The 13,081-nt window shown below is 37.5% G+C and overlaps 1 protein-coding gene across 12 annotated transcripts in view; it reads right to left on the minus strand.

The window, feature by feature from the left end:
• PTK2 (protein tyrosine kinase 2) overlaps positions 1-13,081 on the minus strand; it is a 191,642-nt gene that overhangs the window by 56,261 nt on the left and 122,300 nt on the right. For all 12 annotated transcript variants that reach the window (XM_032180855.1, XM_032180854.1, XM_032180856.1 and 9 more), the window contains 5 exons: positions 10,913-11,053; positions 10,114-10,191; positions 9,024-9,131; positions 7,745-7,862; positions 493-523 (listed from right to left, as the gene is read on the minus strand). In XM_032180855.1, coding sequence (XP_032036746.1) covers positions 493-523; positions 7,745-7,862; positions 9,024-9,131; positions 10,114-10,191; positions 10,913-11,053 — 476 coding nt within the window. The remainder of the gene's footprint in view (positions 1-492; positions 524-7,744; positions 7,863-9,023; positions 9,132-10,113; positions 10,192-10,912; positions 11,054-13,081) is intronic.

Below are 13,081 nucleotides of genomic sequence, written 5' to 3' on the forward strand. Positions count from 1 at the left end.
AGGAGACATGAAAGATTTATGATAGGGAAAAAAAGAAATATTTTCTATATTTGCATAAGCAGAAAAGAGGACAAATAGGAAAGAACAACACTGTAGGCTGACTCACAGAGAGACTGAGAGACTGAAGTGACAATATGAGGACTGTTTAGCATCACTCCTGTAATCAAATTTACTCCTATAATTAAATTTACTTATGGACTGGAAATAAATGGCCTGAAGCCCAGTCAAGTCTTTTCCAAAACATCCTACTTCTGTTATTGTCAAACATTATTGATGCATTATGAACTCCTTCCCCACGGATTTTATTTCTGGTATCTTTATAGTTTAATGCTGCTGTCAGTCATCTATGCCCCGCAGTCCCAAGTGATTGCCTGCTATTTGTCCTAGAATCCAAAAGCAACAATAAAAATTAAGCACGTATAAAAAGTCCCAAGGTGTCACTTAAGCAAAACTATTTTTCACTACATAAAAAAAAGAAAGCGTAAAACTTACTTTGGTATTGACGGTAAAGCTCTTTCACCTTCTGTGTAAAGAAGAAGAAAAAGGAATTAAAAATTTATTTCACTTTCCAAATAACCTCTCTCAATGTGCAATATATACAAGCCTGAAACAGTAATCACCACAACCTCTCAGGGAAACTAAGCATGGTGACTCAAAAGACCATTCTATACTTATATTACCAGCAGCATATCAACACAGCTCCTAATCAGAAACACAGACCTTCTGGCAAAGTCTTGTGTGAGAGCATCGTAAACAGAATATAACTCCTCTTTTATTCATAACAAATAACTCTGATCAATCACCTGGCAGAAGGTATGACAGTATTTCAGCTCTCTAGTGAGAAATGCTTCTCTCACTTCCAAGATGTGCTAAGTATACACAATACATGTATAAATACAGGAAATAAATATAGATTTATTTTTACATATAAATATAAAAATATAAACATAAAATATAGTAGATATATAGATATATAATAGATATGTATAAATATATAGATATAATAATGTATTTCTAAACATACTATGTACACATAAATAAAACTACTTAAGCCAACGTGGACTTCCAAACAAGACAACAATCATTAATGCATGTAACATATAATCTTAATTTCCCATTTGGTTGAGTTTATACAATAGTAATGCTCAGAAGCTAGAAACGAGGGTATCCTCATATAAACTATTTTCAAATCCTCTGCCAGTCTTTGTGTGATAATGGCACTGAGTGGAAAAGCTTGGATGTAAATAATCAAGTAGATTTCCCATCTGCATTTGATGATACACTCAGTATTCATAACAGGAAGGATGATGGGGAAATTACTAAGCCTTTACTAAAACACCAATAATTTGCAGTATATTGAAGTATGCAGGGAAGGTGAGAAAGTGGGTAACTAGAACAAGTATCTTTCTCCAAATCACTGTAGCAGTGATATGGTGACCTGAGAGAAAATTGAAGAGATGCTTTTAGAAAATGGAGATGTGTGCTGTTTACAAAGAATCACATTATTTCTAGTTTTTCTTAATCCTATGTTCAAATTTCTGAAATTTCCAGACCTTAAAAAAGAAAGTAGTAGAATGCAGCGAAATGCCCAATATCCAAACGTCATGCTCAACATGGCAAACGACAGCATTTAGTTACAATTCTTCTGGTGTCCAAAAAACCCCAAACCCACTGCAGCACAGGTACGCTCAACAGAGGCATCATGCAGCCTCAAAGTTAAATCTCTCCTGTGTGAGGGGACTCCAGCACTGTCCCCTGTGCAACTAGGAAGTATTTTCTAGACCTTACCAACTCCCAAGTGACAAACTGAACATGTATCAGCCCACACAGAGCCAGTGCTCCTTGATCCCCCTGAAGTTTTCGGATGTTGGCTGCAGGACATGCACCATGTTCCCAAAACAACTGAGTAAGTTCTTCCACCTGGCACTGACCAAAGTGTACATGCATCATCTCCAGCAAGTAACTGAACATGCTCCATCTCTTTTTTGCTCTTGTGTGGACTTCCACATGTTCCTAAAAAAGTGCACATGCTCCACATCCCTGTAACCCAGGGCTACAAAACCAGATCTTTCCAAGCAAGTTTGGAGACTGGAGCAAGTAGAGACAGGCACAAGGAAAGGAAAAGGAAAGAAGGAAACTAAAGGCAAAGATCATGAAAGCAGTGTGGAGTGACAAAAAAAGAATTCAGAAGCTTGACCGTGACAGCCTGGCACTAAAAAGATGCAGGAGGAGGGAATATCCAAAAAAGAGAGACTGGGATGGGCACTAGAGGAATCACATTGGCTTGAACTAGGCAAAAGATGTCAATCTTGGAGAAACAGGCACAAGAGTCCTGCCCACCACCTGGCGAGGCTTTTTTGGGTTGTGAAAGAGGCTCAGAAGCTTAAGACTCCACCTGCTATCTATCTCCGGATACCTCCATCAGCTGTCAGCCCTTTTTTGTGGAAGCATGCCAAGTTCTAGCTCGCATCAAGTTACTCCAACACCTCTCCGATCCATTGGCAATGGATTGAATCAGATGTTGCTGATGAACCATGTGTTGCTGATATAACATACCTGCCAGCCTGCTTTTAAAGGCTCAGGAAACTATACAAACACACAGACCTCTATGTTAAGAGAACTTTATTAAACTGCAAACTTAACTTCATCACTTGCTATTTTTAAATCAGGTTAACTGGCGTACAATTAATGAAAAACTATTCAAAGTAAATATTCTACGTGCAGCTCCATCGCATATTAACTGCACACTATTCAAAACCGTATTCTAAAGATGGGCTTTTTAATTTCCTCTCTTTTTTGTGTGTGTGAGGAGCATATCAGCATCATATCTGAGGATTTCACAGAAAGAGCGAATGATTTTATAACACTGCACATGTTCCAAGTGCTGACTTCAGCTGCAGATCAGATTGTTCCCCTCTCCTGCAAACACAGACTCCAATCCCTCAAGAAAGTGAGATACCACATAGGTGGAAACTGGTAGTGGAAGCTGAAGTTGCTACATATCGAAAGGGATCTCTCTAAAAGAGATAAATATAGATTCTAACTTTCCAGGGCAATATTAAATATCCTTAAACACGATATCTCCCATTCTGTCCCTGCAACTCTCTACTTCTCTTATTGAACAGCTTCCCATCGATGCAAAATAGAAAGCAAAGGCCTTATCAAAATATCTCTTGCACAACAAAATCTGATTCCACCTTGGGAGGAAGCCATCCTATGTGTCTTATGATATAAGGAGAATGTGAATAGAGGTGGTATTACATAGTTGTCGATTAGTAACACAGAGGGACAAGGGATTAAACAAGCATTTCCTAACGTTTTGCAGTCTGTGACTTGATTTGCATTCTCTTAGTGCCTTTATGTTGTCATGACTGCATTTAGGAAAGCTGTCTTATTTTCAACTTTGTGAAATGAAAAGCAGAGCACAGCAGGCAGCAGGAAGAATCAGGAGCTCCAAGGATGAACAAGCAGTAACTGATAGCATAACAGCTCTACACGTGAACCAATTTTCTGATGGTGTTGCTGGAATGAAGGACTGTGATGAAATTGGAAAAAGGCAGCATGCAGGAGACCCCAAATGAAGCACTGTGTTCAGCTCTGGGGCCCCCAGCACAAAAAGGACATGGATCTGTTGGAGCAGGTCTCCAGGAGGGCCATGAAGATGATCAAGGGGTTCTCCTGTGAAGACAGGCTGAGGGAGCTGGGGTTGTTCAGCCTAGAGAAGGCCCCGGGGAGACATTACAGTGGCCTTCCAGTACCTAAATGGGGCCTACAGGAGAGCTGGGGAGGGACTCTGTCAGGGGGTGTAGTGACAAAGGGGAATGGCTTTAAACTAAAAGAGGGTAGGTTTAGATTAGACTTAAGGAAGAAATTCTTCACTCAGAGGGTGGTGAGGCCCTGGCTGCCCAGAGAAGCTGTGGATGCCCCATCCCTGGAGGTGCTCAAGGCCAGGCTGGATGGGGCTTTGGGCAAGCTGGGCTGGTGGGAGGTGTCCCTGCCCATGGCAGGGGGTTGGAATTAAATAATGTTCCTTTTTACAGTCCTTTGCCCACAGGAAGCACGACTGGTTTCATTCTCATTAGTAGCAGAGCAAGGCACTGGCCAGCCACAACGGACAACGTCCCCATTCTGGCCACCAGAGACGTGCCCCAAATGGATGGTCAAATACGGACAAGGAGAACGGGAAAAAAAGGGGAAAAATAAACATATGTAGAAAACCACCAAAACAGCCAAGTCAGAAATAGAACCCTACTATCAAGTACCTCTACTTTCACTGGAGAAAATTTAGGGAAAATCCATCTGTATGGGACTAGAGGTGAAATGGCCCACCAAAGCTGATGGTACAGATGCCTACATGCTCTTGGTGCACAAACCAATCACTTCAGGCACCATTTCCCAAGCTGGCACTCATCCACTTACAGCTTATATCCCAAATCAAATCAGAAGCCTTCATTAGTACCTTTGCAGGTCCAAAGTCAAAACTCCTTACTAACAGCATCCCAGTAAAAGCATATGTTGTTTTTCACAAGTTGAAACCCACAACATTTTGCCCAATTCTTCACACACTTGAAAAAATAAAATAAAATAAAATAAAATAAAATAAAACAAAATAAAATAAAACAAAACAAAACAAAACAAAACAAAACAAAATTCAGCTCTGCACAATTGTATTGGGGTATCCATGCCCAGACATTGACATGATTTTAATTGTAGTATTTTAATTAGAGTTCGTTGCCATTCTGTTAAAATGAGAACAATTTTCACAGGTATGAACCAGGAGTAAACACTTATTTGGAGAATTTCATGGATTACTTCATTCTGGTGTTTTGAGACTCAAAGCTCTGAGTTTTCATTTAGCTGCAATCCTTTCATATTCAAAGGGAATGTTTAAATTTAAAGGTGAGTTTTGATCTAAAGGAATGACAATCAGTTATCTAGTTCAGTTACTCAAATGTTTTTTGTTCTCTTCCCCCCCAAGTATTTTTAGCCTTTTATAAGAGTTTTGACAATTTTGCATTACCTCACCAGCTTGAATAAATAGATTAATAAATTCAAAATTCAGTCACTGGACTCAGATCACAGGAAAGCTACTCAGCACATAGCTCAATCAGCAAATAGCTACTTAATGTCAGCTGAAGTTTTTAATCATTGATTTGTGCACTTTGAAAGAGTTAAATATGATAATGCAAGCACATATTAAGTTCATAAAGTTTCTACAATGGACTAAATTGACCTATGTACTAAAATATTTATGAAAAATAAAACAAACTGAATGAAAATACGCCAAATGCTGTCCAGGTCTTAAACATTAAGAGATCTCACCAAATTAAGAGAAACAGGATTATTAACTGTGCAGATATCACAAAAACATTTCTTGTAGTAATCAAGGAAGACAATTTATAAAGAGACTTGCAACAAACATATATATTTAGAACAAAGAGGGAATGGGAAAGCTCATGGAGGGGAAAAACCACATCTGTTGGATCCAGAGCTGCTACATGATTTGTTTCTGATATGCTTCAAAGCTCACTGTTGGAGGGATGTGGGAATTCAGATCATGGTGGGGACAGCTCTCCTACAAGATGTTTAATTAATATACTAAGTATTGCTACAATATTAAAAAAAGCTTCAAATAAAACAACAACAACAAAACATTTTTAGCTGGAGGGATTCTCTTAATGTTTGCATAAAGAGGAATGTTCCCAAAGTGCTATATAATGTTCCTTTAAGTGAATCACTGCTCGTTTGCTCTATGTTAATATACACTAAGAAGAATATCATGCAAATAAACACATTCCCTTTCTTACATGCATTGATTTATTTTGCATTAGTGCCTACAGTCAAACCACAGTGCATGGCATAGCCATGCTTAGTACTGTATAACATAGAAAAATCAGATTTTTTGCCTTTAAAAGAGCTTAGTGAGCCTAGAAGACATAATAGCTGAATAATAAGGAAGTCAGGTCGATAGAAGAAAGGAAAGAATTAAAACTGAGTGGGTCAACTTTTATTGCCTCTTTCAGCAGTAGAGTATCAGGACCAATTAGTGCTGTTGGTCTTAGCAGTTGCTTGTATGCATCACGGAACAGGTTATGTTGACAAGGAAAGGTTAAAACCTGTAGAGATTTTGGCTGGGAATTGTTCTCCTGATAAGGCAAGAAGCAGAGGAGGGTTTGGCAGAGAAATGGCAACAGGCATGACTGGAATACAATCAATGCTGCCATGCACAGCACTGGAAGATGGCCCACTGGATGGACAGAGCTAAGACTCGATGCGGACTGTAACTGTCTCTTGGTTGCTACTGTGAATGACAGGATGGGAAATCTTCAGGCAGTAGTATTCTGTGGAGTTAAAAACATCTATTTGTAGATAAGGAAACCATTCCAGCTGATAATTTTTTCCATGCTGATAATTTGCACTGGCCACAGAGGCTAAGTGGAATAAATTTCTAAAATACCACCAACGCAGAAGTGGCAAGAACTGGACATAGCATACAAGGGTGCCTTGAAAGAAAAACAAGGGCTTTCCATTAACTTAGAAAAGGCTAACCATTAACTTCGGATGACTGAGAGGTGGGAAGAGACATGAAAAAATTAAAAGCCCAACTTTGGTACTATAGTTAAAGCTGATAACTTGCCATTCCACTGGGGATATTGGAAGGGAAGATCTGAGAGTGAATAATAAGGATTGTAACAAACCCCAAACCATGATTTCCAGAAAAGCTAAGGTATTGTGAATATTTTAAATAATAATATGCATAGAAGACAATTGCTAAAAGGTATAAACTTGACTAATGAAATTAAATTCTTGGTTCGTGATGCCTGAAACTGAAAGACCCGAACTATTTTGATAATGTTACCTCATTCAAACAACTACAGAGTGGGGAAAGCTGGTGGCAAAAAAAAAGCAAAAATGTGGCTATAAAGGGACTCAAGTTTGGATTGCAGAATTTCTGGAATGGCTCATGTACTTTCTTGTATGACAAGTAAGGAAGAAGGAAATAATTTGTTCATTGTTTTAGAAACCAAAAATGTTGGATGAATTTCCATAAGCAAGGATTATGGAAGAAGGATAAAGTTCCATTTTCAAGCAGCTTTGATCGGACATATTTCAATAATTAAAGCTAGCTGGAAGTAGAAAAAATTCTACTGAAATTTAATTAAATTCTCTCTTTACATCTAGCTGAAGCTGCACCCTGGTCTCATGGCTTTCAGCTTGTGGTTTGCTAAAAAACAATAGATCAACACTACAAAATACATGCTTTGCTTCAGTTCTATTAACTGAGAAACACTTGCAGGACTTGTGTCAGAGTTTAAATAATAAAAACTAAGAAATTTTGAGTATCTGGGAATAGAGTGCTGATTTCCAATAGTCTTACCTAAAGGCATTCTAACCAACCTCTCCGAATTTCCACTTGAATATTAGGGTGTTGTATTTCAAGTTAACAAGTTCTTGTTAGGGCTGCCTTTATTTACAGTTTGCTTACTTCTGTTAGTTAGGTTCAGAATACTGTAAAGCAGTGACTACTGGAAAACAATATAAATTATCAGTTATTAAGTAATTTTCAATGGTGTGACATTGACTGCCAGTGTTTGCCTTAATAAAAATACCTTAAGTTTCCTTCGAGAAAGACAACAGTCTCCAAATGAGGATTTTGAAGCTACCCTGGGTCTTCTATTCAAGTGCAAGATAATCTATCAGTAGGTAAGAGCATAGCCACTACCAGAATGAAACACCTCCTTACCTTTCTGTGGCCTGATAATAAAAGATTGCGTGGCTCCATTCACCAGTCGGCAATATCCATCTATCAAGTCAGCCATGTTCTCTGCAATGGTTAAGGATGGTGCTGTCACTGTCAGAGGCTAGAGAAGAAGAAAAACAAGGCAGCAACAAAGAGGGATTATTGTAGTTGCAAGCACTGAGTAGAACAGCTGTGTCATTGCATCAGAACTTTACATACACTCACAAACAGTCCACAGAAAAAAGTGGGCAAGTACAGAAATATCAGATTCATGCTTTACCTTTAATGTAGCAAATTTAAAACACAAGGTTTAGAAAGTACAGCTGATAAAACCTTCCACCTAAAACTACGAATAACATGGACTTATTAAAACACCTGCTAGGCAAACTTTTAGTCAACCACTCTTATTACAATTTTCTCCCCACCCTTTTGCAGAAACTTATTCTTTACCCTAAAAAGTTACCTCTCCAAATGCAAAATAAATTGAAATTAAACCGACAAAGGGGAGAAATTGAGAAGGAGATGAGACATACAGGCAAACTATTAATTTTAATAACTCCAATATTCATCCTCCTCTGCACAGATTTGCCAACTTGCCCCCAATGCTTCTCTATCACAGTGACTGTTTTCCTGTGTACAGGACCAAGAAAAAGATTTGATTTCCCTTCCAGCTCTTCCTCTTGTAATATAAGAAAAACAGATTTTCTCTCTTTTATACTTCCCTTTTCACAAAAGTGAAATTGCTCAGTTTCCTCTTCAGTGCATAGCATCATATATATATGCAGGCTACTATTAAGATGCACTTAAGAGATAGTATTTTCAAATTAAACCTCATTTACAAATATCAGAGTATACAAGTACCAGATGCAGAACAAAAAGCACGTAATGAGCTTTATGAGTAATGAATACTCACACTCAACTTCCCTTCCCTCTTAAAGCACAAGAAAAATCAAACAACTATACAAGACTGCCTGGAATGCAAAATTCAAAATATAATGCATGGGCTGTAACTACAGGAGGAGCAAGAGAGTTTAATGATAACTGAAGTCTTTGTATGCATATTTAGTTAGGCTGTCCCCAGATTAAACACACGTGCAAACATGGCATATACTTTTAGTGCAATGTATTTGTCAACTACATTGACAGTAGAAAAAATCAGGATGAAGTTACAGACCAGAAGAAAAGTAAAATTAACAGAGTGTTTTAATTAGAGTACACTAATTTCATTTATTTTATTTAAGGAAAACCAAAGATAGCAAGTTTATCACAACAAGAATCATACCTCAGGGGCACCTGCTATCTTGAGTTGCAACATCCCTTTTCTGTCCTTGTCTTCACTGTTTGAATACTGAATAGTTTGCACTTGATTAAAATCTGCCAGGTGAGTTGGCTACAAGAAGGCAATGGAAACAAAATTCAAATTAAAGCAAAATACCTTGGCTTTACTCCTGAAGCATATGTAGATTTTGATCTCCACATTACACTTTTAGAAGCCTGTTCCTCTGTTTCTAGTTTCACTGGGCTTTGCATAACAGTATCTACAAATATGCAAAAGTAGCTACCAAATGAAACCAAGCACCAAGTTTGCCTACAGAGGTCACTGTTGAGTAACTCTAGGCACTTGCTAAAGTACATAGTGGAAAAAACATCTTGGAGGGCAAGACTGAAAACTCAACAGGTTATACCAACATGGTATCTGCACTCAGAGCACAGTTACATATCATCAGATGGCTGTAAGAGGTTTATTTTTAGCTGATCTCTAAATCTTTTCACTACCTTTGAATGATTTTCAACAGAAGTTGGCTTAACTTATATCATGACTGAAGATGTCCTAAACACTTTGATAAAGAACCTGTCCAAGCAAGCTTACACCATGAAGGTGTACAGGCAAAACTGTAACATGGCCAACATCAGGCAATAGCAAGGCTGTTAAGAGCACAAAATAAGACAAAAACCAGAAATAAGCCAGCGATGACTGCGCCAATGCTAAACACTGATCAATAAGCTCTTCACTTATACAACCTCCTGAAGAAAGGAGAAAATAATTTAAAATAATTTACATGTTTCACTGTTAAAAAAGTAACCACAAATGCTTCAAACTCCTTAAGTGAGCACTTCACTGGGTTAAAAAATAAAAATAAAAATAAAAAATTCAGCGGTAAGGACTGACACTCTCTCTACTTAATTATGTTTTTCTCCATCCCAAATCATGACTTAATGTCTGAGTAATAGCTCTGTACATTGAATTTCCCAGCTCTTTTGAGTTTATTTCAAAGATTAGAGTTGCCATTCCTCTTCGTGTCAAGTTCAATTCGCAACAGGCCATGGCTGTTAACTCAGTAACAGAGAGAAGAAAACAGAAGTAGACTCACATTTGCGCCCTTGTCTGTAAGGTAGCTGATTCCTTCTTCTGGGCCAATTGCCAGCTCCACCGAAATAATCCAGCTTGACTTCAGAATCGAAGGAGAAAGAGTAGAATTGCAGTGTGTTTAATGGAATGCTATCTTCCCACGTTATCCTTACAGTTTTTAGTAATTAATTAATCTCTAGAAGCTTCCAAACTTTTCAAACATTTTAAAATATATTAAAATCAAGTCATTCTATAAGTAGCAGAACTCCTAATGACGAGTTTCCTGGGGATCTGTTCTACGCAGAGTGAGTTGCCATGTGTTTTATCTTAGGTCTACATGAGAACTGAATGTTTCCTTTATTTCCTTTTCTCTCCTCATGGACATTGACGTTCATGTTCTAATTTCTACTTGAGTATCTATTTTCACAAAGTTTGCAGACTTAAGGTCCCCTTCGCAAAAATTGTTTGAAATTGGAAGAGATTAAAAGCCAGCAGAGGAAAATTTGCAAAACAGAAGAAGCTGAGGAGTCTCATTTCCTCAGGAAACCAAGTTAATGACTACTCAATTTTCACAAATGAAGCACCAGTAACAACATCTAATAAGGTACAATTCTTACCCTACTACGAAATGGTGCTTTTTAACAGTCAACTGAGAAAGTTCCAAATAAAATCAATAAATATAGTTTGTCGTTAACGAAATCCAAGGACTCTTCTCTACATCAAAAGACGAACTAAGCAAGCATTTAACTGTAGAACTAAGCAAAGCCAATTTAATTTGTAACTACAACATGTATTCTGGTGACTTTCATTCTTCTACTTACACCGAGAGCACATTTGAAGCATTCCTTGTCAAATCTATACACCGGGGAGAGGATCTCAAAGAATTTCAAAATACTTTCTTCTCTATTAAGGTTGGCAAATTGTCGAAACGTTTGTTGGATTAATTTTCGTAGTGTTTTGGCCTGCGCATGAAAATTGTAAAGAGTCATTATTTTAAATCTAGTCGGTGATGGTGCATTTTAAGAGTCTCATTCACTTAGTGTCACTAAGAATTCCTTTCAAACGATACCCTGAAAATTCTCAAGAAAAAAAAGAGTTTCAAAATATAAATAATGTTTTTTCCTTACAAATTCTTCTTGGGAATAAGATTATTTCTGCTATACTTTACAGAAGGAATCTCTAGCTAATAATGTTTTGATTAAATTACAGCAAAAGACAAGACATTAACCTTTGCAGGAACTATTTCTTCTACATTCCTCACTTCTCCCAACATCTTAACTGTCTACCAACAGAAAAGCACTGCCATCAGGACCCTACACCTTCTAATTTGCCTTAAATTTAAATCACCATTCTCCTATCTGGTACGAATACCTCAGCTGTAGCTGAATCTTAATCTCTCCATTCAAGTATCTTAGACTATCCATTACGTACTGGATTCTTAAAGTCTGATAACATGCAAAATAACTTTCCTATTAAAAAAAAAAAAAAAAGAAAAAAGTAATGTAAAAAGGAAAATAAATATTTAAATTAAAAAGTAAAATATTTAAACTGTATTACATATCATTTTAGTAACTCTTTCCAGGACAGAAAGAACCACTTTGAAAGAGCAGTACACATCGTTCTTCTAATAGCCACACCATTTGGGACAATGAGATGGAGCAAGACACCTGTTACATGTCCTGCCACAAAGCATGTAGAGGATCCAAGCAGATTTTCAAGCAACCACATTTTTTTTTTAATGGGTAACTAAACAAAGACTTAGGAAAAGTGAAATATTTGCCTGTATGTAATACATATCCCTTGGGTTGCTGCCATCCATATCACAATGAAAGCAATCTGAGATGCAATCTCTTTAACACACCCCAAAATAGAACAAACAATCAAGAATCCCAAATGAAAACATCCTGACTAGCCACCAGAAAACACCCAGAAAAAGTCCAGTAGCTTCTCTCATCTGTCCTCATTATAAGAGCATAACGATGCTATTTAAGTAGCATACATGTAAGTAACTTGGGGTTTCATCACTGCTTACATTACTGCACAGTGACAAAATCTCAAAACCCAATCCTTTTTTTTTTCCTTTTCAAAGCTTGAATGGTGTCAAAAGTGATTGAATGGGACGTTTAAAAAAATTACCTTTGGTAACACCTATTTCTGGCATATCTTCCAACTAACACAAATAATAAAATGCAAAACCATGTTTGTTTTTTTTCAACACGTCAAGGTTAAAACAGGAATTTCCATTGTTCCTCTACCAAAACGTATCTAACTTTCCTGTCGTAACAGCACTAAGGGTCTTCATTCTTCCACGTTGCCTGAAACAGCTCCAGGCTCTGCTCAAATATAAACTTTCTTTTGACATTAGCACTTCCAGTCAGCTTAAGCATTAATTTTTAGGAATCCTTTAAAGAACATCCACTCTAAATAGGCAGATTTTTTAAAAAGTAGCATTAAGAAAAGAGCATTATAGCAGTGATCTAATGGTGCGGTGTGTTCACATACAAAATGACGATGAGTTTTGGAGCAATGCATATGTGGATGGAAAAAAAAATACCTCAGATCAGCAAGTAAGCTTTATGTCATAAAGTGAACAGAGAAATCTGCCATTTTGTCAAATTACCCTGTCTGTATAGCAGAACCTTCTACCAACTGTTGTTTGAACCATTCCTCTGCCAAGTTGAGGATGCTGGGCAGGACAAAAAAGTGGCTCCTCCATATGCACCCAGAGCCATCAGCACTCAGGAATACCAGACCCTCCTGTGCCTCTATATTTTCCTATGTAATGGAGGTTAAATCCCTTTTTTATAGAGAAAACTGATATTAGGGAACTTAAGACCATAGCCTTACCTGGACAGCTGATAAAGACCAGGAATAATAAGAAAAAAAATCTGCTAAATGGAAGTCGTCCCAAGTAGTTCAGCCATGCAGTTTGTGAAAGATAGATTAATTTGCCCATGATTTAATTCACTGCCCTACTTTATCTTGACTTC

Source organism: Aythya fuligula, chromosome 2 (genome assembly GCF_009819795.1).
Source record: "Aythya fuligula isolate bAytFul2 chromosome 2, bAytFul2.pri, whole genome shotgun sequence".
Lineage (NCBI taxonomy): Eukaryota > Metazoa > Chordata > Aves > Anseriformes > Anatidae > Aythya > Aythya fuligula.